General features: G+C 34.6%; 4 protein-coding genes across 11 annotated transcripts; 1 reads left to right on the forward strand and 3 right to left on the reverse strand.

Moving 5' to 3' along the window:
• Positions 1-535: 535 nt before the first annotated feature.
• Positions 536-4,406, forward strand: LOC104769878 (uncharacterized). Of its 3 annotated transcripts, XM_087505656.1 has the most exons (9): positions 864-1,400; positions 1,486-1,554; positions 2,176-2,270; positions 2,605-2,645; positions 2,788-2,865; positions 2,942-3,068; positions 3,152-3,438; positions 3,590-3,802; positions 3,998-4,406. In XM_087505656.1, the coding sequence occupies exons 8-9, from the start codon at positions 3,626-3,628 to the stop codon at positions 4,232-4,234; spliced, it is 414 nt and encodes a 137-aa protein (XP_087361782.1). In that variant the 5' UTR covers positions 864-1,400; positions 1,486-1,554; positions 2,176-2,270; positions 2,605-2,645; positions 2,788-2,865; positions 2,942-3,068; positions 3,152-3,438; positions 3,590-3,625; the 3' UTR covers positions 4,235-4,406. The 3 variants fall into 3 exon arrangements, with proteins under 3 accessions (XP_087361781.1, XP_087361782.1, XP_087361783.1); XM_087505655.1 differs by having other exon boundaries at positions 536-1,554; XM_087505657.1 differs by having other exon boundaries at positions 954-1,554; positions 2,602-2,645.
• A 1,297-nt stretch (positions 4,407-5,703) lies between these two features.
• On the reverse strand, positions 5,704-11,756 carry LOC104769880 (putative glucomannan 4-beta-mannosyltransferase 11). 3 transcript variants are annotated; one of them, XM_087505654.1, is made up of 9 exons: positions 11,227-11,756; positions 11,033-11,131; positions 10,576-10,828; positions 10,369-10,479; positions 7,377-7,513; positions 6,998-7,111; positions 6,531-6,730; positions 6,217-6,408; positions 5,704-6,129 (listed from the first exon to the last, which is right to left on the reverse strand). In XM_087505654.1, exons 1-9 carry the CDS (start codon positions 11,488-11,490, stop codon positions 5,979-5,981), a joined length of 1,521 nt encoding a protein of 506 aa, XP_087361780.1. In that variant the 5' UTR covers positions 11,491-11,756; the 3' UTR covers positions 5,704-5,978. The 3 variants fall into 3 exon arrangements, with proteins under 3 accessions (XP_087361780.1, XP_087361779.1, XP_019097801.2); XM_087505653.1 differs by having other exon boundaries at positions 11,033-11,122; positions 11,227-11,741; XM_019242256.2 differs by lacking the exon at positions 5,704-6,129 and having other exon boundaries at positions 6,213-6,408; positions 11,227-11,750.
• Positions 11,757-13,667: 1,911 nt separating this feature from the next.
• Positions 13,668-14,622, reverse strand: LOC104769881 (uncharacterized). The gene has a single exon (XM_010494199.3). It carries the CDS (start codon positions 14,265-14,267, stop codon positions 13,767-13,769), a length of 501 nt encoding a protein of 166 aa, XP_010492501.1. The 5' UTR covers positions 14,268-14,622; the 3' UTR covers positions 13,668-13,766.
• Positions 14,623-14,750: 128 nt separating this feature from the next.
• On the reverse strand, positions 14,751-22,334 carry LOC104769883 (uncharacterized). Of its 4 annotated transcripts, none has more exons than XM_087505658.1 (20): positions 21,757-22,334; positions 21,172-21,324; positions 20,588-20,766; positions 19,938-20,045; positions 19,417-19,587; positions 18,810-19,325; positions 18,503-18,577; positions 18,297-18,425; positions 18,132-18,206; positions 17,839-18,048; positions 17,532-17,684; positions 17,232-17,446; positions 17,003-17,120; positions 16,775-16,910; positions 16,492-16,693; positions 16,309-16,414; positions 16,073-16,213; positions 15,738-15,978; positions 15,225-15,641; positions 14,751-14,981 (listed from the first exon to the last, which is right to left on the reverse strand). In XM_087505658.1, exons 1-19 carry the CDS (start codon positions 21,953-21,955, stop codon positions 15,235-15,237), a joined length of 3,534 nt encoding a protein of 1,177 aa, XP_087361784.1. In that variant the 5' UTR covers positions 21,956-22,334; the 3' UTR covers positions 14,751-14,981; positions 15,225-15,234. The 4 variants fall into 4 exon arrangements, with proteins under 4 accessions (XP_087361784.1, XP_087361786.1, XP_010492505.2 ...); XM_087505660.1 differs by having other exon boundaries at positions 18,810-19,332; positions 21,757-22,174; XM_010494203.3 differs by lacking the exon at positions 14,751-14,981 and having other exon boundaries at positions 15,147-15,641.
• Positions 22,335-22,949: the final 615 nt, after the last annotated feature.

The following is a 22,949-nucleotide window of genomic DNA, read 5'->3' on the forward strand; positions in this document are numbered from 1 at the left end:
AACAACACAAAGATTTCTTATGCAGATGGATAGCTTCATCACTATAAAGAAAGGGAACAAGTCGTCGTAGCTATACTTTAACTTTGGATGCTGAACTGTTTTGGATGAAGACTAGACAATCTTTTTGGTTTGATTTATAAGTCTGTTGATTACGTCCAAGCTCAATAAATTTTTCTAGATTGCAGGAATAAAGAAATCCAGTTTTTGAGTTTGTTTTGCTTTGCTTAACGGAGTTCTCCAGTCTATTCAAAGAACATGTCAATAATTATAAGGTTATTTTGTATCTAAGGCAACTTGAAAAATTATAAGACCTATTAGGCAACTTGAAAAAATGATTTGTTTTGAGTGTATTATGATGCTTTGTGTTTTTTTCTGAACCTAATTGAGAGAAGAATCGGTTTGGATTTAAGAAACAAAAACAGAACAAATCAATCTAAGTCAATGGCGCCTTTATTTTAAATGTGTCAGTCTGTCAGATACGATTATGGTTTTGAACATGTTCTTGGTGTAGAGTTACAGAACGGTTCGAGAGTCTGTGGAGTGATCGGAGACCAATGGAGCAGTTTCGTAGGTTGTCGTCTTCCGAACCAAAACTTCAAGCTCCCTAACTCAATCTATACTATGTCGCCTGATCAAAAAAATACTCTGTATGGACCAGACCAAGCTTGTTTCACCTTTCTAGCTATGGCACTTTTTGCATCTCTTGCCTGTCTTTGGCCTTTTCAAGAGATTTTCTGTCACGATGGGAGCATCATAGCATTCAGTCCTGATACAGAGCAAGCAAGCTTGATTCCTTCAATATTTCCAGCCGGCGATCTGAAGTCTCTTTAGTATATATATAATAGAGGACCTTTGGTTTGTTCATAATAAATTAAATTGGTTTACTTAAACCTACTTAACCAAGTCTGGTTTAGACTAATAACAAATACTCTTTTTTCCTCGCGAGTCTCTTTATTCGCCGCCATACCTGTCTGAAACAGAGCTTCGTTGTCGGTGAAGAGGTGAAGCCGATTCTATTTCTATTACATTATAGGTCCTGTTCTTTTTCAAATCGCTGGATGAGCGACTGCAACAGATTAAAACGACAGTGGAAACGAAATTCAAAAAGACAATGGCAAAGGCAAGACGGTGACGCGGACATGTCTACTCAAGTGAGAAAAAGTGTCGCTGGGAAGAGACAGGAGTCGCCGGATTTTCTAGCGACCATCTCGGCAGCTTATTTCAACAATACGACGACTCTTCTTCACAATAGCAGAACAAAATCAAGTCAAAGTTACAAGATTTTGTTCTTCTCTCTCGCTTTAAATTTTCTGGGTTGCTCCAAATTGGTCTAGTCTAAGTTTGAGTTAAACGTTTTTGGGTTAGCAACCATCCATGCATGTGTCTTGGGTTAGCTTAATGTATTGATTTTGTTTCTCTCTTCTTTTTTTTTTTTTTTTTTTTTTCCTTCGAGAGCTTTTAATTTGGAGATTGAGGTTATTGTAGTGGCTTCTTCATGGACACCCAAATTTGGTATGTGGTGATGGCACTGGGGCCTTTGGTTGTTTGGGAGAGGTAATATTTTTTCGATCCATTCTACTCACCCTTGTTGTGTTACTAAAACGAAACTAACAAACCAATGTTTTCAACGGATATCAAATAGCCTTTACGATGCTTATTTTACATTGCTCATATGTGTTCCTTAATGTTATTGTTTTTAGTATAATCCAAATGGTTCAATAAACTAGTATCTCTTGTTAATTTGTAGAGTGTTGAAATTATTTGAGCTTAATGTTTTTATTTTTAAGATTTGATATGAATGTAGTTACAAATGCAGCTTCTTCTTTTGTTTATATTTGTTTGTATAGATGAGTCTTTATAGCATCTTGTGTTAACCCATTACACTTATAATACACACTCAATCTTAGAGCCTTGTACGTTGATGAAATATGTTTGCTTGTTCTCGTATTCTTTGGTTTTTGTTTTGAAATTTATAGTATCACATATCAGTGTCTTCAGCAACAAGTATTAAAATATCTGCAACTAAGAGAACTTTTTCCTACTCCTATCATGTAGTAAAGTATAAATACAGTTAACCATGTCTCGGCTGCATATAGATATATGTACCCGTGTAACTGGCATGTTTAGGAAGTTGTTTAGCTGCTGAGATTAGAGAATCAACATATTTGTGTGCAGGTCAGTGCTGCAAGAAGAACTGAAGCAGCAAATCTTTCCCAACTCTAGAATGAAATAACTTGCAGCTTTCGTCAGGAAGATCTCATTAGTGAGAGGTAACAAATATTATACTGCCTTCTTTAGGATTATATTTTTATCAAATCGTTAGTTTCGTTTCAATCAAATAATATCATTTTCTAAGATGAAAAAGTATTTTAGATATTCTCGGTGAAAATATTTATTTGATCCATATATATATATGAATATAATTAACCTCGTAATCAAATCAAGCGGTTCTAGAATTTTCTAAATCCTTAAAATTTACAAGGGAGCCTATTTTTTTCATTAACCGCGTTAGTTTTTGCCAAAATTTCCCCACTCATTGAGAAGCCCTTAAAATGTGTCAAAACTATTTAACCATCTCCCTCTACGCCACTTTCTTTTTAGCAGAGCGATTGATTTTTCATTCATCCCAGAAGTCTCATTCCAAGGTATTTCTACATAATTCTAAACTTTTAGAAGTTTATCTAAATGTTAAACTGCAAATCTTGTTTTAGTTCAATTATGTGAAACAAAATTCTGATTTTTACTCATTCAGAGATTGACATCTTCTGAATTTTTATGTGTTTACAGTGCACAAATGGAAGAGCCATATGTGGATCGTTCAAGCTTACCCAGGCTGCATCCTTCTCGGTTAAATGGAGCTAAATGGTATGAAATTTCTCCTAAATACTAATGATTATTTTCACAGATTTATAATTAAATGTGATTTATTTCAATGGAACAGGTTTAAACACCACACCCAAGTATCAACCGTTGTCTGAAAGGTCATCCAAAGTTGTTTTAAGGGACCATGGTACTCATGGAAAAGAGTGCCGGCCTTCTACAAGAGAACTTGGTTTTCTCTCTTCATGGTACTATTTTTTTTTTTTTCATATGCAATTTCACAAGTGATTTCTAATGTTGCTCATCATCTATGATCTATTTTATTTTTCAGAAAAAGTTTAACTGGGATGCTTCTATCAACTATCAAGTTGAACGAGAGTTCACTAAGCTTGCTGCATATCGCCTCAAAGGAATGATAAGCCATGCTAAGAAGGGAGGAGAAAAACCAGATTGGATTTTGTCTGATTATTGGACGATTATGCAAGCACATTGGGCAACAGCAAAAGCAAAAGCAACCAGTGAGAAGGCTCGTGCTTCTCGAATGTCTGATCGCAATGGTTTAGGCCACATTCCCACCTAGCTGGTTCACGTTCATATGTCAAAGTTCAAGATGTTTTGGTAATGTTCTTTTTCATTTGCTGTCTTCATTATATATTCTTTGTCGTCGTACCATCCTTTGTCGTCTTCATTATAAATTCCTTTTCATTATAAATTTCTAATCATGATCAGTTTTGTATTGGTTCACTTAATTTTATTTTTTTCTTTATAGGAAGCAAACAATGAAGACTGCTCCTTTATTGCTGTGATGAAGAAAACACATCAAAAGCCTGATGGGACATACGTTGATCAACGAGCACGTTTGGTGGCAGAAACTTATGAGAAGCATGTACAAGAACGCTTGGGACAACTAGAAATTTCTGGTGAAGAGAATGTGACACCTGAAACTCTTGACAAGAATGAGAAAAATGAAATTTATATGAAGGTAATATTTCAAAACTCTAAATTGTTAGTATATGTATGAGATCAAATATTTGTGATTTATGTATAGGGTCGTTTATGTATAGGGTCGTTTATATATAAGGTCGTGGATAGTGTGTTTCTTGTGATGTGTAGTTTTAGCTAATTTATTTAGTTATTTTGTAGTGTTTGTGGTTATGTATTTGGTCTTTCTTTCCAGGTTGCAGGATCATCTAAACAAGGGCATATCTTTGGACTTGGAGCGATAAGTGAAGCTTTACCATCTGTTGGTGCCTCTTCAAGTGCACCACAAACTGAAGAAGTAGAGACGATAACACATCGACTAGAAGAGATGGAAGCTGATCTTAAAAAGAGTCTTGAAGAAAATCAGCAAATTCAGAAAAGACTTGAAGCTATGGAAAAACTTGTTGAGGCTTTTGCAAGTCAAAATGCCTAGATCCTACTCCACCACCAAGAGGTCCAAGACTGTCCATTCCCCCTTATCTAGTTATTATGGTTTCTATGTATCTTTGCTATTGTTTAGTTTGTATTTTCTTTAAATTGTGTTTATGGATTAACTTTGTATTTGGATGTTAGATTGTTATGTAAATATTATCTTTTGCTTGTTATTTTTAAAATTTTAATAATTTATTCTACTGTTTTATATTTTTAAAAATATGGCGATTGTGGTAATTGAAAATTAAAACTGGAACCGTTTGTGACTAAACTTGTATGTGGTTTCGCTGTCCTAGTTGCGTAACAATTTGTTACAAGTGCAGTAAGAAAAAAGGTCACAAAATATAATCAAATTGTGACGGATGTATGACTATAATCGAGTCATGAATTCTGATGGATTTGTGACCATACTTTGGTCGCAACATGTAACGGATCAGTGACCGTCTTTTGGTCGCAACATGTAACGGATCAGTGACTTATATATGGTATTAATATGTGACAAATATGTGACCATTTTTTGTCACATTTTGTGGCATATTAGTTACAATATTATCTGTCACGAATTGTATCGTCTTTATGACTATCTGGATATCGTCACAAGTGGTGACGAATTGTCACCGTTAACAATTGTCACAAAAAATTGTGACTATTTTGAGACCTACGTGAATTTGTGACTATTTTATTGTGACATTGTGAAAATCGTATCATTCTAGTCACAATAAAAAATTTGTGACGAAATATTTATATATTATGACCACTAAAATGGTAACAATATTCACTTTTTCTTGTAGTGTGAAGCTTTTAGGGATCGATCCAAAATTTCCTACACTTTTCAAAAGATTCTGAAAATATACGTACCCTGACCTTTTTTGCTGTCGAAAGTAATATTCTCGTCGATCTTCATTTTTTTTTATATAACTATTTTTCATATTTCTTCAAATCATTGAACGATACAGGGCCGTGCCTATGAATAATAAAAAGGCATTTGCCTCAGGCCCCCAAAATATATAGTTTTTTTTACCTTAAATTCTGAAAATTATGATGTATCATTATGGTTTTAGGAGTTTTATTATTACCTAAACAATCCATGTAAGACTTCTTTGAATATATATATATATATATAATTTTTATAAGTATATAAAAAAGAAAACAATACCCTTAAATTATGAAGAATCGAGTAAGCTTGTGAAACAGAAAGAAGAAAGATTACGAGAAGTTGGTAAATAATTTATTGAAACAGAAGAAAAAACGATTATGTCTTAGTTTTTTAGATTTATATATTTGTTTTGCGAATAATTTCTATAATTTTGAATTTGAAATATTTATTTAATTCTAATTTTGATTTTTTAATATTTGATTCAATTTTAAAAATATTAAAATGACCTCCACTTTTTTAAGCTTGTCTTAAGCCCCGATAAACCTGGACACGGCACTGGAACGATATCAATTGACATGATAGAAGTGGAGGAAAGTGATAAATCTAAAGTTCATTACGATAAACAAATTAAACTGTACATAATCTTACGCACACTATATAAACCTAGGGACTAACATTGCATTGTACAAAAAATCAAGATAGTAGTTGATCTACTAAACATGAAAACACAGACTCATTATTTTCTTCTTTGATAAATGGATAATTCTATAACGAATCCTAACCTATCGTCCTGACTTTGAAAAAGAACATAGAAGATTTTAATACTAATTACATATTCTTAAAAAATCAAAATATCTAAATAAGAGATTTAATTAGTTCCTACAAAGCCAAATCCAGAAATAATAAATGCAAGAGCCTGCATGTAAAGATAGATATATAACAATGTCTTCCCAAAGACAAGGTTATAGGAGGCACAGCACAAAATGTATATCCCCACCATCATCTCCTTTGAGTTTATCCTGCAGTCCCAAAAAAAAAAAAATGCTGACCAATTTTGAAGATGAATCAAATGAAGAAGGAAAAAATCTTTAAAATTGATTAATCACCTGTCGAGAACCCCATTGCGAGGTTTTCTTATTTGCGGAAGTAACTTAGTCTCAAGAGCATCTCCTAATTTCTCAGTGACAACCCATTCGTTCACTCTCCCTCCTTCGAGTAAACCAATGAAAGTGCCTTTGGTTCGATGCATGGCCATAACATTCTCGAACAAAACCCAAAATACCACGAGGTAGAATGATCTACATGCATACCAATATTAATATAGTTCATAAATGTGCGGTACATATAGTATTAAATTAAGCAAGCTAGCTACTATATATGAATTGATCCAAGTGGTACATATAGTTCATTAGTTACTAACCTTGGAGTGGCAATGGCATTGAAGAGAGTGATCATAAAAGGAAAGTAAACAGTTGACCAAGTAGGAATGTTGACTTCGGGAAAGAAAACGCTCGTAGGAAGAATGAGACAATAGAAGAAGAAGGTGAAGAAATGGACTATGATCTTCCTTACGAAAAAGAAGCTATAGATCACATACAGTTTCTTCCAAATCGTCACTCTCTGTATCAAGATTACCAAATCAAGTTCATTAATACCAAATTTTTCAAAAAATATATTAAGATCAAAACCATAAAAGAAACGTAATTAAATTTGGCATGCATGCCTCACTCACGTTGGATGTTTAATTTGTCTCTCTCATAATGGAAAAATAAAAAATTGGTGGCACGTGTGTGTGTGCCTTAGAATGAAAAAATTAATAAGTTGGAGAATAATACTGTAGTTGTATCTTTCTTTTATTTTGGGTCGGACACTAGAATAAAACTGTACCTTATTGCTAATAATTTCCATAGTCATTTTTCTGAAAAGATTAGCTGGACCGCATGACCATCGATGTTGTTGGAATCTGAAAGCCTTAAATTGGCTTGGTAGCTCACTTTTCACCTACAATCGCAATCATACATTTGTATATTAAAAAAAACGATTTAAAGCTCAGTTATTTGATATCCACACGTTAATGCATAATTCTTTATATTATTCCATTATTCCTGTGGGAATTAAATCATGTGCTGCAACAGTGCATAAAGTGGGTGCACAGCAACAACACATGTGACGAATATGAATTAAGATTTGGACTGGTTTTATACGAGGTTAGATTTGTTTTTTTTCTTCTTTTATATTACAAATAGTCCAAAAGAGCTGAAAATACCGCAACGTCGTTGACGAAGACAAATTTCCAGCCGTGTAGACCGACACGTACAGCCAAGTCCATGTCTTCGACGGTGGTTCGGTCTTTCCAACCTCCTGCTTCTTCCATTGCGGCCATTCTCCATACACCCGCAGTACCTGTAAAACTCCCAATTATATTGACGTAACCGTATAAGAAACAAAATTATATTGAGAGATTTTGCAAAATTGCTAGATCAATTTGAATGTGTATATTTATTTTTTATTTTGTCGACCAAACAAAATGTGTATATTTATTATTTTCAAAAAAAAAAAGTGTATATACATTGTTATTGGAAAAGTCAATATTTGTATATTCATTTATTATCATTTGGTTTTGGGTAGAAAATTCATAATATTTCAAAATATCATTTTATTTATTTATTCAAGAGATTAAAGTTATATATATAGAACAAATGTGGCTTGTTTTATGCTAGCAATTATACTAAATAAAAGTAGGAGCTATAAGTTTCTAAGGCTGTCCACCTAAGCTTTAAAACAACCAATAGGGATTCAACATGTCACTAATTAACATTTTTAGAAATTTGCAGAATTTTATATATTAAAAATTATTTTAAATAACCTATCAGGATTTGACATCTCATTCATTAACATTTTCTAAATTTCCAGTATATTTTAGAAAAAGAAAAATTTTAAATTTATGGAAATAAAAAAAAACTATGTACAACATCTCACATTGGCTAGAAAATTTTTAGACAATGGTTCAAACAAGTATAAATAAGATTAATATGCTTCCAACAACGAATGAGCAGGAAAGCTTGATTTATCATGCGTCCAAGTTTAAAAGTTTTATTCGGTTTGATCCGGTTTTTTATTTGATCAAACTAAAACTTTAAAAAGTTTCAAAATAATATTATAATATTTAAATTTTTAAAAGTTTTAAATATTATAAATACTGAAAATTTTAAAAGCTCTTAGCTTTTAAAAAGTTTTTAAATATTATAATTTTAAAATTTTAATAGTTTAAAATATTATAAATATTGAAACTTTTTAAAAGGTTCAAATATTATATTCGAACCTTTTAAAAGTTTAAAATATTATAAATATTGAAACTTCTAAAAGTTTTAGCTTTAAAAAGGTTTCAAAATATTATAATTTTTAAATTTTACAAATTTCTTAACATTTATAAGCTTTTTTAAAAAAATAAAATTTATTAATTTAAAAAATTTGAAATATTAGAAATATTGGAACTTTTAAAAGGTTCAAATATTAAAATATTTAAACTTTATAGAATGTTTAAAATATTACAATTACTTAACCTCCATAGAAATTTTAAGATAGTATATCTATACTAATAAAAAGTTGAAGCTATAAACTCCTAAAGGTGTTCATATAGGATTTTAAAAAACCAATCAGAATTAGATATTTCGCTAAGAAATTTTTTGGAAATATAGTAGTAAACTATATTATTACGATTATTTAGAAAAACAAAAATAAAATTCATAAAAATAAAAGAAATATGTACAACGTCCAACATCGGCTAGAAAATTTTAGACAATGGCTGAGAACCATTATAAATAAAAAAAATATGTTTTTAACTATAAATTTATCAGGTTTGCTTGATTTATGCTTATTTATCAGGTTTCCAAATTTAAAAGTTATTTGATTTATTTTAGCAAATTAAATTTTTTAAAGGTTTAAATATTTATTATATAATGTTTAGAAATATTATGAATACCTCCATAAAAATGTCAAAATATTATAATTATTTAAACTCTATAAAAGTAAAAGTGTCATTAATATTTAACTCTAAAAAATGTTACAGATAATTAAATTACATCTAAATTTTGCAATATTTTAAATATTTAATCTCTTTTAAAAATTTAAAAGTTTAAGAATTACTAAATATTATATATCAAATTTTTTAATATATTAAAAATATCTTACTTATCTCCGTTTGTGCTTTATATCTCTTATGAGCTGTAAAACATGTTTTTGTGTATGAATTTACAGATGATTTGATACTTTTGCAATAGAAAAGTTTATTTTTAAGTCTAAGAAAGAAGGATTGACGTCGCAAGACCTTGATTTGATGTTATTTGAGTTTAAAGAAGAAGGATCGACGAAAAGCACAAATATTGTTTTTACTATACATGTGTTCGTATTACTTTCTCTGCAAGTAAGGATTTTGGTTTGAGAAGTAGATGGATAAAATTATCAATAATTGAGTGCATGTGTTGATTATGCTGGTTTTCATGAATTGCACAATTTTTATGAGAAATAAATGATTTTGGTCTTGGGGTTTGATGGGTTAACAAGTTATGTGGTAGTCTAAAAAAATATTTTTCAGTGAAAGAATGTGAAAAAGTTGACGAGGAAGAACAAGAAGAAGAGTATAACAAAAAATTGGACGGTAAAAGTAACGATGACATTCACCATAAAATTTGACAATGAAAATGACAAGAAAGAATATAAAAAATAAGAAAACATTAAATAAAAAACATAAAAACATAGGTGATAGCGATCAATTAAATATGAAAACGAGATAAATTCATGATTATAAATTTGTTTCATTTTTCTGGTGGCCAAAGAAATGATTTAAGATATGTGAAGTCACCAGTTTGATCCGCCTTGCCTGGACGTCGAGTTAGATTCATGATTTTTTATCAGATTTGATTTTAAAATACAACTAATTTTTCTATTTTTAAAATTTGTGTATATGAAATTTATTTTTTTCCTTAATAGTAATTTAAAGTTTACTCTAAGATAATATTTCATTACCGTCATCAATCATATATAAATTTTTTTATCAAATAAACCCATGCGTAGCGTGGGTTCAAAACCTAGTTGTTAGTAAAAAATAAAAACAGTGAAGCTAGAAAGAATATAAAAGTGGGGAGGATCTAAGAAATAAAATATGAAGTTTTTTAATTTTTTTTTTTTTAATTTTTTTATGAAGTATGTGACCACAGACCACAAGATAAAGTATTTAATAAATGTTGATAAGGATGTACCATTGAAGCCAAAGAAGGCATGTCTAGTGGATCCCGATTCTTGCTCTGCCATGAAATGGTAATTGAGAGACATCTCCTGCATCCTAGTCATCAAGCACTTCTTTGCGTTCACTGCACCAATGATTAGCTTCTTTAATCATATATGACTATGGTCAGTAAACACCTTGGAAATTGTTTTGTTTGTATAAACTGCAAGTGTAGTCCTACCAAATTTCCATCGAGCTTGAACAAGAGCAAGCTCCGGATTGTGGATGAGAAATGGGATAGTGCGTTGGAGGTAATCGGGCTCTGGCTGGAAATCGGCATCGAAGATGGCAATGTAGGTGCATTGTTTGACGTAGCTATGTCTCATGCCTTGTTTAAGAGCTCCAGCTTTATAGCCATTTCTATTGTCTCTCCTCTCACATTTTATGTTAATGCCTTTTCTTGCCCATTTCCCACACTCTATGTTCACCATATCCTGCAAATTAGTAACACAGTAAACGATTGATATCATTGTGGTTATAATTAAGAAAAAACCACAACATGTTAATTGTTTTAATAAAATATTATTTGGAATTTGTGAAGGCAATTTATTAATAAAACTTGCAACAAAAAAAATGTTTTTCTTCTTTTTAAAGGTAATTAAAAACTCTCACTACTCACTAGTAATTAATATATGTACCATGATAGTGGGATCAGTGGAGTCGTCTAAAACTTGAACGATTAGGCGATCCAATGGCCATATGGGTCCGCAAGCAGCACCAATGGATAACTGAAACACCTGTGAGAGTTAAAGGTTACTTAAAAGCTGCATCACTAGCTAGCTAGGAGTAAATAACTGAATACAAACTCATAAAACTATAAGTAAATACGTACCTCTCGTTCGTTGTACATAGGGATTTGGACAAGAACCATGGGATAGTTTTGATCTCCGAGCTCCATGTCCTCTTGCATTGCCTCCCATTTGTAGATCTTCTCGGGTTTGCGTTTAAACAACTTGACGTAAAATACTACAATGTTCATATAAAAACTCTCGACGAAAACTAACAGTGAGATGAACAAACACATAGCCACCAAACACTTGAACATTGGGACTAGAAGTAGACTTCTCATTTCTCTCCACCACATCATAGTCTCCATGCTTATTATCTACACTGATCTTCAGTTCTTCACTTCACAGTTCACACCGACACCATTATATACTTCAAGCTTTTTTCTCTAAAAGTCGCAGCTGCAACCTCAATTATTCTGTGGGAATAGAAAATGTAACTATTATCCTCAGAATGAAGAAGTGGGAGTGAGATAGAATTTTGAGGATTTAGAGATTGGGGTATTTCTTGTTCTGTCTATAAGTGACTGACTATACATAGATTCTCTTTTTTTGTTTAATCAAGTAATTTGTCTTTAGTTTTCTTTTTTAGAGGTTTTGTTTCTATTTTGATTCGTCGTCGTTTTACGGAATTATGTGGACCAGATCTAGAACATTATGATAACTAGTGGGAACAACAAGATGAGAAAAGGACCAAACAATGTTTATAACTTTTAACTCATCAGTCTTAGTATTTTTTTATTCATAACTTGCACGTGATACTTTTACACATGTTACAACTGGCTACATAATACACCTAATTGAATCGCAGAATCGGTATCGGATACCGCCTTTTGACAATCTACACTAGTATTATTTGATCACGCATCTATCAATAGTCATCTTTTAACTTTCATTTTGTTAAATATATAATTGCAAATACATCATATAATATGTTAAGTTTTATCATACACTTAATACAGTACAACTTTAAAATGTACAATGCAATATTATGGTAGGTGCGTTAAAAATAAACCGCGCTAAGCATGTTTCATTTGAAGGTAAATACACAAATTAACACGTTTGAACTTTGAAGTGAAAAAGAATCCAAGTCTTAACTCTTCACTATACATATTAGTGCAGTGGCAACCATAATCTCGACAAAATAAATGTGAATTAAAGACAAGTACCACTGTAAAATAATTAAGCAATGATGTAAATATCAAGAACAACATCAATTAATGATCTGTCTGTGAAATTAAGAATTGACAACCGTAATCTGATCCCCTAGTTGTTTCGTAGGAAAGAGTCAAATTTTTTACTTATGTCTGAAACTAGTGAGAACGTAACCGGAGTAAACCAGTACGATTGGGTCAGTAAGGACGAGATATTGCTCTGAATAAAAACAATACTTTCCTAATTATTGGAATTATTTAATCCTATTTTTTAGGAACCACCACAACTTATCTTAATCTTTATTTCTTTCTCCTTTGTAAATATTATCACAAACTCAAGTGACTCGATTATTAGATTTGATCGCATCTATCTTTCAATGGTGTGTTGCGTTGAAATGATTGAATCTTCTCGTTTGGCAAAGGGTACACAAACTTTTATGTATATAACCTTTAGAAAAGTCAGATCTGAGAGTGAGAAATGTCCTTTGCACTATGTTCCACTTGACTTAGAGCTTTGTCCCTTTCATAAGCAAGTGGCAAATGTCAACTTTTTAACCATGACTCGCGCCGTGTGGTTTACGCGCTTTTCTCGAGAAAATGTAAAAAACCTCGACAAGGCTTACCAAACCAAAACGGGTATAGAGCCCAGCTGGGGTATTATTGTTCTTTGTTTCCCATCAAGACTATTTAAGGCCCATTTATAACATATGCGCTATTTGGGTCTATTTTTGTCATGAGATTTTGCAAAGTATATGAAACCTGAGAAGAATACGCACAAAAAGTATCGTAGTGAGTCTAGCTACAAGAATTTTGAATCGCAAACGAGGATATACCCTAAAGAAAGACGATCATCTGACAAAAAGAAAGGAAAGACAAACTTTAGGACGAAGCAAATGCGTGTCTCCTCCTCGTGGGCATTGCATGATGCATGGCTACCTATTTTATCATTTTGCCCACCACAAACTTAAACACCCCAAATCATTTTTATTGACTCTTTCTCTCTACAGAGCCGTTGCGAAACTTTCATATAAATATTATGTCTAGTTACAACACGCCAAAGAAAAAAAGAAAAAAACAATATAATATATTTTACCGCATGTGGTAAGTTTGTCCTCTTCTAATTCAAAAGATTCATTGGATCCAATGATTTTTTTTTTTAAAACATAACGTAACTCGAACATTTGTTCTGTTTTGCTCTTATTCACAAAAATCACAATCTCTATAATTAAAATAATGTAATCAATCCTAGAGAGAAACGATTATATATAGTCTACAAAATCTTATAATCACACTAACAACAAAAAAAAACGGCTATGGAATTAAACATAAGACAATTTCAAAGTATAAGATCTCATAAATATTTTTATATGTTTTACAAAAAAAAATAAAAGGGAGAAAAGGTAAAAAGAACAAAAAAAGGTTTTTATTTATTTTTATTGTTCAGGAATAGTAACTAGGACTGGTCTCCATGGTTTTCTCAAAATCCTCAACCGAAATGATTGAACCGAACCGGACGAACCCAATCTTCGACCCGTTAACTCTCTCCCGTCACCGTTATAAGCAACGGAGCGAACTGTCACCGACGACAGATTCTCGCTCCTCTCTTCTCGGCCAATCTCTTCTCTACCATTGAACGGCGGCGACGGCGATGTCACCAAGAGCTCTTTCAGTTTACACCTAGCAGCACGGTGGTTCCCCCTTTTATTTTTCCCGGAGTTTCCATCAGATTCCGGCGAATCCTCAAGGATCTGACGGAGATTGCGACTACGACTGTCGGAGCTCTTTTCGAACAGCATCCGCAGGGTTTTACGTCGCCGGAGATTAAATACAGGGCTCCTCGTCGGACTCATCGCTGGGTTCCCGGCGGCAGAGGATGCCTCTAAGCTGCGATGTGCGGCGAAGAGCTTGAATTTGTGTAGGCGGGAGAGTGACATGGTGAGATCCAACGGTGGATCGAGTCGAGACGATCACGAGTTCGCCGTCCGATCGCGAATCTTCTCCCTCTTACCTTTTTTTTTTTTTTTTTGTTCGGTCACATTTATAGAAGATGCGAGAAGTTAGCAACTTTAGTAACGGCGAAGTATTCATAATAATCATAGTATTTTTTTAAGTAGTGGATTTATTTATGTTATGTGTAATCTTTGTATACCTTATAAAAAATTCACCAAATTGCAATTAAGGGGAAGTGATTAGTCGCGAGTCGCGACATAACGAAAAAAGTAGTGTTTGGAAGCACCTGACACGTGTATGTATGTATATGTCTGTGTAATCACGCTTATTGTAGAGTCTGTCTAAATTAATCACGGTTACTGAGGCCCCCTAACAATTTGGCATTTAGCCTAACCCCGCGTGCGAGGCCCACTCAGTCTACTTCTATACACGGAAAAGCCCAAAATGTGTGGACAATAATTGAGCGATTTTTGTCATATTAATGTGCATTAATACTATTTTTATTTTCTTGTCTGAGTCTGGCACACTTGGTAAAATCGAGTAATTCCAGTCAGTCTCATCGAAAAAGCCCAAAATGTGTGAACAACATCAACCATATATATATATATCTATATACTTACCGACCACCTGAATAATTTCTTTAATCCGCAATAGAATTCAAACCGCGACATTTTATATTCATATGCTTGAGAATAACACTGCACTCGTACAAAGATAGATTATTCATAGACGGTCATAAGAGATGGAACAAAATTGCCCTGGCTCTGGCTCTCTAGCTATATATTTTTTTTTTTTTAAATCATATTTTGTCTTCCTCAAGTAAAACAAAAATAGCTAAAAGAGAGAATTTCAGCTAGCCAAAATAACCAAAGAACATGATTTTATTACTCTTGTATTACGAATCTGTGCAACAAAAACATTAAATGAATAAATAAACAAACCTGGTTATATTTAGTGATTTTGTGGCTGTGTCTCATCTTGGTTCTTGGCTTTACTCCTTAACATCTCAGTGAAGTTGCCTCTCATGATACGTCTGAATCTCGTGTCTTCAGTAGCAGCAGCCGTAACCTTTGGTGACTCAGGTCCTTGAAGTGTTGGTGATGACGGTGCAATCGCAGTGGTTTCCGTTGCTTCTTTTTTCCCCAACAAGCCACCTTCTCCAAACAAGCTTGTCACAGATGATGCAATCCCCAAATGAGCACCCATAGCTTTACTGATTGCTTCAAATGTCCCACCTGATCTCTCCTTCATTATAATCTCTAACGCTTCCTTGTGAGCTGGATCTAGCGCGTCTGGATCTTTCAGTAGGTTTTGTATCGCCGGAAGGAGGTAGTCTCGGACACTTGTTTGAGACAGATCTTCAGAAACATGTTTCAAAACATAAACGAGTTAACCTTTGAACACTCAAACATGTATGAAAAAGAAGAAGAAAGTTTTGGTTTTGGTACTCTTACCGGTTGCATCGAGTGCACGAATGGCTTCACAGAACGCGTTAGCTCTTTCTCGGCGACGATTTACGTCTGCTGAAGAGCTTGGACTTGCTGAGAGTTGTAAAATCTTGGACAAAAGATAATCTCGAAGCCGTTCTGTTGTGTGAGGAATGGCAACTAAGAGTGCACGAATGACTGCGATTATAGCCTCATGAGAACCATCTTCGAGAAAAGCATCCATCTGGACTAGGATTTTATCAACAATCTGCATCATACACAAGTTTAATTAGCACATAAAAGTAATTGGAGAATTTTATTATGCCTTCAAGTAATTCGAAAATTTTATTATGCATTATTACCATGTCGACTTTGAAATGCTGTGCTACAGATCCAAATGCATCTATGCTTGCGTACTTCACATTCAGGTTCTGGTCTGAGCCAAGAGTGATCAAGGCTGGTAAAACATTGGCAGAAGCTACTTTGGCGTCGATATATGGAACCTGTGCAAGTATATATAACAAATCTTCTGTTAGAAAAAAAACTTGGGGAAGAAGGTGAAAGTTTGTGTGTGCGTGTTTGTTGTTGAGAAGCTTACAATAGTCTTCAACAACTTAGCAGCGTTGATTTTGAGTTCCGCAGTGGAATCCACGACCATTTCCCACAAAACCCCGAATATCATGTTATGGTGTTCCGGAAATGTGCTGTAAGAGGTCTACATTAGTAAGAATAAGAAGTTCCAGGAAAACATAATTAGCAGTGAAAGCTTTAGAGCACGCACCAAAGGAAGCGAACTGCATCCAAAACTTCGTTATTGTGCTTCGATGACTGGTTTTCTTTTGTTTTACTCTCGACTAAGAGTTGTCGTAAGAAGATAGTTAATTCGTCGTGTTTACTTGGTGCACCAAGAACTCCTGCCAAAAGAAGCGGTAGAATACAAAGAGTGGCAAGTCTATTGGCTACAGCAGTTCTTGGTTTCAGGCCTGAAGAAAGGAAACAAGAATCAATGTCAAATCCTATTTTAAGGAAATTTTCTGTCGCTTTCTATCTAGCAAATAAGTAACCTTTTATCCTTGGATGGATTGCAGAAGGTAAAAATTGAAGATCCGCCTCATCATCTCCAACAGCCACCAAAAATACAGGTAACTCAATGTGAGCTAGGTAGGAACTTCCAAAAAGTTCAGACACAGCCAAGAGAAACTGGAAACCAGCACGGAGGATTTTTAACGATTAGTGTAATTACTTCTAAGATCAATAGAAGATAAGGGAACAGTTGCCAACACAATTTATACCTTTGTTATCCGATTTCTCAAATGGTCTTCCTTCTGGGGCAACATGCATGCCAGTTGCAACAAGTTAGCAAAGCAATCAACGTGCATCCATTCAAACATAGGCCACTCAGAACGTCCCCTGGTCAGATATTCCAGTCAGATAAGAAGTAGTACGATTATATACAAGAAGATGTCAGAAATTAGAAGAAATTTTGTCGTCCAGAGTAGCTGAGGGGTTTGAGAAGCTTACTCGGCATAGGTCTCAAGCAAAGAAACAGAGAAGGCAGATTCCTCTGATTTTGAGATAGAGGAAAAAGGACATGTTGCCATTGCCTTCTGGTGTATAGCTGGAAGCAACTCCATGAGCATTCTTAGCAGGACATCGATGTTCCATCGCTCACGTTCACCTAAGACTCGTAGATGAGACTCCAATGACCCTTCAACTCCAGAAAGGGGCGGGCAGTGCTGCAAATGAAAAGGACTTAAAATGAGGTATTCCAACAACCATTCGCAGTTTCAATCTTCAAATGGACAATGTATTGGTCTATACCTGAGCAGAGCTCAATGTGTGAGAGAGAAGAACTCTCAAGATATGATCCAGTCTGTTACCCCATTTTATTACTGCAGGAAGTAGTTCTTTCAATGTGGTTTCAACCACCAGGCCAGATGGATCGCATATCAGCTGAAACATCATCTCCTCGACCTAATAAACAAGTAGAAAGCTAGCGTTGTAGCATGGTTTTATTGATATTAACCAAATGTCTATGCTATTGTCTCATGCCAACCAAAAGACACCACTATATCCTAGAAATTCTGTAATCAGCCTGTTTTAGGGCTGCAAATTTAGTGACGCTGACCTTGAAATATTTGTCTGTGTTTGGAAACAGTGGAAGCAGCAATGCCAGATTATGAGCGGCAGCCTCTCGAACAACAGTAGCAGAATCTTCAATGAGTTGTTGTACGATAGACAAAATCAGAGAGTCGCGTATCTCAGGGCGGACATATTCTGCAAGCTCCCCACATGATTGAGCAACTAGCAGCCTGCGTTCTTCATATGTATGATTTATCTGAAATAGACAACCAGCATGTTATCACTCATATCAAGAAAATAACACAAAATGTTCAAAGCGTGCGCAAGAGTAGCATTCACCTGTTCCCAACACTGTGGAAGCAATTCTGTCTCTGTTCTCATTTCCCCAACATTCCTCGATAGGCTAACACATGCCTGAAGATAAACAGTAAAACGCCTCAAGCTCAAAACCTTACAAGTCTTATTATACACAATGAAAGCTTAAAAGGTAATACAGTAACCTACATCCATTATAATCCTTCTCTGCTGTTCATCTGGACGTTTGATCAGGTTGAACAATGTATGAGTCAAGGAGTCTCTTGTACCGCTAACTGGATGCCGCTCAATTGCACACATCATCAGGGGAAGGAATTCCTATCAGTTAAAGAAACCAAATAATTAATATTTCATCCACTTTCCTGACTGGTAAAATTGAAAAAAAGAACTCAAACCTCTCGATGGTTTATCAGAACATATGGAACAATCTTCGGCAAAGCATCTGCGAGTATCTGAATAGTTCCTAAACCCTGCAAATGGAAAGAGGAATATTCAAACAACCATCTAAGATTTTGTTGACACAACATTAGCAACGTATAGCGAAAGGAAAGCAGACAGCTACATTGCCCGCTACCAATTTTTCTGATGACAAAACAGGAGCTCTTTCAAAGTACTGTATTAAATCATTTAGCAAAGGTAAAAAAAAAAAACAGAGCATTCACGATATAAGAACAAGTACTCCAAAGCATGATCAAGACTTGCCATTTCCTCAGAATCAGCTTCACCATTTGCTTTGTCTGATTTTGAGTTAGAACCACGACCAATCCCAGGATCCACTTTCAAGATGCTTCCAAGGTCTCCGGGTGGAAAACTACCGTTTGATGGATTTAACAAATAGTTTGAGACTTCTTTCTGGTTCTGCAAAGTACTATTGCTTGCCTCTGCAGTTACTTCTCTTTGATCAGCTATTATATTCTTAACTTCTTCCACCACAAGATCGTCTTCTGTTTGTATGTGTCCTTTCTCAGCCGTTATAGAACTATCATAAATCAAACCACCATCCTTTTCTACTATTGGTTTCTCAACTTCGTCTGGTAGAGAGCTAAACTGTTCCTCGACATTTTCCTTGGATTGTAATTTTACAGGATCACCTTCATTCGCTGACATGTATTGACCAGCACGAGATCCTTCAATATGCATTTTAAGAGAAGTGATCTCAGCCCTACAGTCATTGAGGATCATCCTCTGATGCTCTGAGGATTGCTTCAAACTTTGCACCTGAAAACTATCAGTGTCATTTCAGGTATTTACATTTCAGATATGTATGAGCCCGTCTCTTTAAGATACACAGTCTATAAAAAATGACTACCTGCTTTTCTCTATCCCTCAGATCCTTCTGAAGTGATTCTGTAGACTTGTTAAAAGCACTGATTTGCTCTTCGAAATCTTCTTTGCTCTTAAGTAGTCCATCCTTTTCTTTGTTTAGCCTCTCGATCTCCTTTTTCAGTGAATCATTCTCCTGAAGCATGGCTATTTTCTCCTGCATCCAAGAAATAGCGAACCATGAGTTATTCAAATGCAAAATACATATGGAACATTCTGGTGGATTTTATTCTCGCAGATGCTCAAAGTGCAACTTAAATGGTTGGTATAATTCTCAAATACAAAAGGTTGCACTTAAAGCAAGCTCCCATTCTACATAATCATCCCGCAATCAAAATAACATCGAGTTTCAGATAATAACTAACGGAAAGATGCAGAGGGAAAAGAAGAGGGAAGTTGATTTTGTATAAGACAATAACGTCAAAGAACTAAATTTAAAGGTATTGATCTTTCTGACAGCATCAGTTCAATTTGATAAACATGCAAATTAAGGTTTCAGGATATAACCTCAGCTGCTTCTGAAGTTGATGAGAGGTACTGATAGTAATAATAGCGCAAGGCATCAGGCACATGTGCTGGACTGTCCTGCCAAACGTCCAAGTTCTGGTCTGTCACCTGAGATAAACAGAACAGACATCAAATTTACAAAATTGTTCCAAACACAATAACAGCACACACAAATAGGTCAGACACTTCTGTTTCTCCTTCTGGAGTTAGAGATAATTCAGACCTGAAACTTAGTTTTGGTCCGTGAACTAAATTTAAATTGAAATATTTACCCAAAACCTAACAAATCTATCAACTCAAACCCAAACACAAGACAGTATCAGCAGCCTCTAAAGGAAACTATACAATTTCAATTGTTGAAAAACACAACCTTCGGAAGAAATAAAAGTCTTAGACAGCTTCACCATAGAGAGTTACAAAATAGTTACCAAAATGGAAAACTAAAAATGGAAATAAGCTACTAAAAAGCTCCAGTTACTTTTTAGTTATTCTTTATTACAACATGCCTAGATGAAGAGGCAATGAGGCCACAAAATAGGCACAAAGCAAAAAAAAAGTTAATCGAGATTCCAAAATGGCGTTTGCGGCAATTAGACCCAAAAAAGAAACAGAAGAACTAGGTGGGTTGCAGTATATACATATTAAGATACCTCCTCATAAAATGTCATAGCGGTAAGCCTGTAACCTGCAAGAAGAAGATATTCTTTCACTGCACAGTTTAAGTCTTGACGTTCATTGTTCTTCAAAGGCCCTATATCTGTGAAGGAAAAATCTTTCTTTTTCCGTTGAATCTCGGGTCTGTTGTCTTCAAACTCATCTGAGTCCAACTCTGAGAAATAACGAACAGTATCAGGACATAGTTTGGTGATTAGGTTGCTACCATACTGGACTGTGCATTATAAATGATTGCTTGCATAAAGTAAACCTATGCAGAAAATATCTCCATGGAGAAACATGAAAGAATAGAGGAGATGGCCTATAGACAGGAACTGAAAGCTAGACCAGCAAATACTTATTGCAGAGAGAACTTCTAGATACATTCACGTGTCTGCACTCTGAGACTATGATTTTAGTCAAATTAGACTCCCTAAACGGTCGGTCATCACTGAAATTTCTGAAACCCTACCGACTTCATGGCACGAAACATGAACTGTGTGTCTATGCATACACGTTTACGGAAGTAGAGGACTATGAGACGAGAAAGAGCAGAATAAATAATTGAGTTCTGGGTTACCTTTTGACTTGTCAATCGAGTGATCAGATTTCTTCTGTCCTTCAGTTTTCAATCTTGTAATATCCTCTTGAGCTAGACGAAATTCATATTCGCTGATAGCTAGTTTCTCAGCTAACGCTTCTTTCTCCTCCAACAAACTTTGTGGATCCGCAACTGTATTTCAGGGTAAAAGTTACCATATATCCTACCAACCATATTGTCTAAGAAAGCCTGAAGCTAAACCAAAACACAAGATACGACATGGTCATAAAACAGGCGGACTAATCACCCTTCAAGAAACCTTCAACTATGATTTTTTTTCAAACTTAAACTATGAGAAGAACATCAAATTGCATGCCGAACAGATACATTCTCAGGATTTCACAACTTTGAAAACATGTCCATGATCAAACGTTTACAATTTCAACTGCTTTGTGAATTAAGTAAGACCAAATAAGATAGCCAATTAACATATCCCCAAAGAGATCTCTAAAACGTAACGCAGCTCAACCACACTGAGAGGGACGATATAGCAGACAATTTCGGCAACAGAAACAACTTAAAAATGAGAGGCGAATAAAAACGCAATGCGAAGAACTGGCGAACCTCGAATTGAATTATACCGAGAAATCTGATCAGGAGGGAAACGGGAAGGATCAGAGAAGAACTCCTTAAGACGAATTGCTTGGGCATCGCGGCCATCGTCGAGGAGTTCGTGAAGAAGCTCAAACGCCGTCAAGAGGTAGTTCTCCTCCATCAGGAAGTTCACAAAAAAGTTGCACAACGACGATCGCTCCGCGTCCATGTTTTGTTATCTTATTCTTTCACGGGAACCCTAAAACCCAATCAGAGGAAACACCTCCTTCGTTCCAATGTCTCTGTGCATTCCGATAGATAATAAACTCTCTCGATTCGATCTGATGGGCGATCGGATTCGATTCACCAGATCGTGTCGGTGTTCTCGCCGATGAGTCTCTCCGGAAGAGAGTGACGGTACGAATCACGTGCAACAATTTAATGGTACACCGTGGATTAGTTGAACCCAGATTGTTTAAACAGTGAGCTGTATGGACACGTGGACGGCTCACGTCAGAAGATCAACGTCGTCGTGTGTGCGTGCCTAGGCGAGAAAAGTCAACGTTTCCGTTGTTCTTTCTAGCGAAAATAAGAAATTTTAAACTTAGAAAGTGTTTAGAGGGGGTATTGGTTTGGGATTTAAATAGAATTTTAATGACTTTAAAAATTTTGTAAAATATATTGTTATTCAATCCAGACTTTTTAAAACTCTTTTAAAATTTGGTGTTATTAGTTGTAGATTTGTAAAAAGTTATCTTAAATCTTGATAAATATAGTGTTATTGGATTAAGAGTTTTATAAAGTCATTAAAAGTTTTATGTTATTCAATTAAAACAAAAGAATCTTGGATTGTTAATAAATTTAAATATTATGTTATTGGTTTGAGATTTTATATCATTTCCTTCATAACAAAAGTCATGAAAAGAGAGATTGTGAATCATAGAGTCAATGACTTTTTGTTGTTCTTTTGTTGAAAATGAAAACGAGGGGTTTTTGGGATATATGTTCATAGTTTGCTCTGTCCTCTTCGATTTTTCTCTCAGACTCAAAATATCTTTATAGTAACCTTTTTGTTACGTATTGGGTAGAGAGAAAATTTTCTCAATTATGTGTTTGGTGGTTAGTTCATATCAACTATCCTTAACACTAAACGTCAATTATATGTTTGGTGGTTTATGAAAGTCATCGTGGTGAAACATTGTGTTGTGAGGATATATATTCAT

This window comes from Camelina sativa, chromosome 20 (genome assembly GCF_030686135.1).
Source record: "Camelina sativa cultivar CO46 ecotype springtype chromosome 20, ASM3068613v1".
Classification (NCBI taxonomy): domain Eukaryota; kingdom Viridiplantae; phylum Streptophyta; class Magnoliopsida; order Brassicales; family Brassicaceae; genus Camelina; species Camelina sativa.

What these genes read in the sequence shown, in the direction of transcription:
- LOC104769880 (XM_087505654.1), bottom strand. Translation starts at nt 11,490, where the DNA reads ATGGAGACTATGATGTGGTGGAGAGAAATGAGAAGTCTACTTCTAGTC. An exon ending in TCTTCGTCAACGACGTTGCG is followed by an intron (nt 7,112 to 7,376) that starts GTATTTTCAGCT and finishes TTGCGATTGTAG; the next exon opens with GTGAAAAGTGAGCTACCAAG. An exon ending in TGGAAATTATTAGCAATAAG is followed by an intron (nt 6,731 to 6,997) that starts GTACAGTTTTAT and finishes ATCTTGATACAG; the next exon opens with AGAGTGACGATTTGGAAGAA.
- LOC104769883 (XM_087505658.1), bottom strand. Translation starts at nt 21,955, where the DNA reads ATGGACGCGGAGCGATCGTCGTTGTGCAACTTTTTTGTGAACTTCCTG. An exon ending in TTCCACAGTGTTGGGAACAG is followed by an intron (nt 18,049 to 18,131) that starts GTGAATGCTACT and finishes TGTCTATTTCAG; the next exon opens with ATAAATCATACATATGAAGA. An exon ending in TCGTGCACTCGATGCAACCG is followed by an intron (nt 15,642 to 15,737) that starts GTAAGAGTACCA and finishes ATGTTTCTGAAG; the next exon opens with ATCTGTCTCAAACAAGTGTC.
- LOC104769881 (XM_010494199.3), bottom strand. Translation starts at nt 14,267, where the DNA reads ATGTCACTCTCCCGCCTACACAAATTCAAGCTCTTCGCCGCACATCGC.
- LOC104769878 (XM_087505655.1), top strand. Translation starts at nt 3,626, where the DNA reads ATGAAGAAAACACATCAAAAGCCTGATGGGACATACGTTGATCAACGA. An exon ending in AAAATGAAATTTATATGAAG is followed by an intron (nt 3,803 to 3,997) that starts GTAATATTTCAA and finishes CTTTCTTTCCAG; the next exon opens with GTTGCAGGATCATCTAAACA.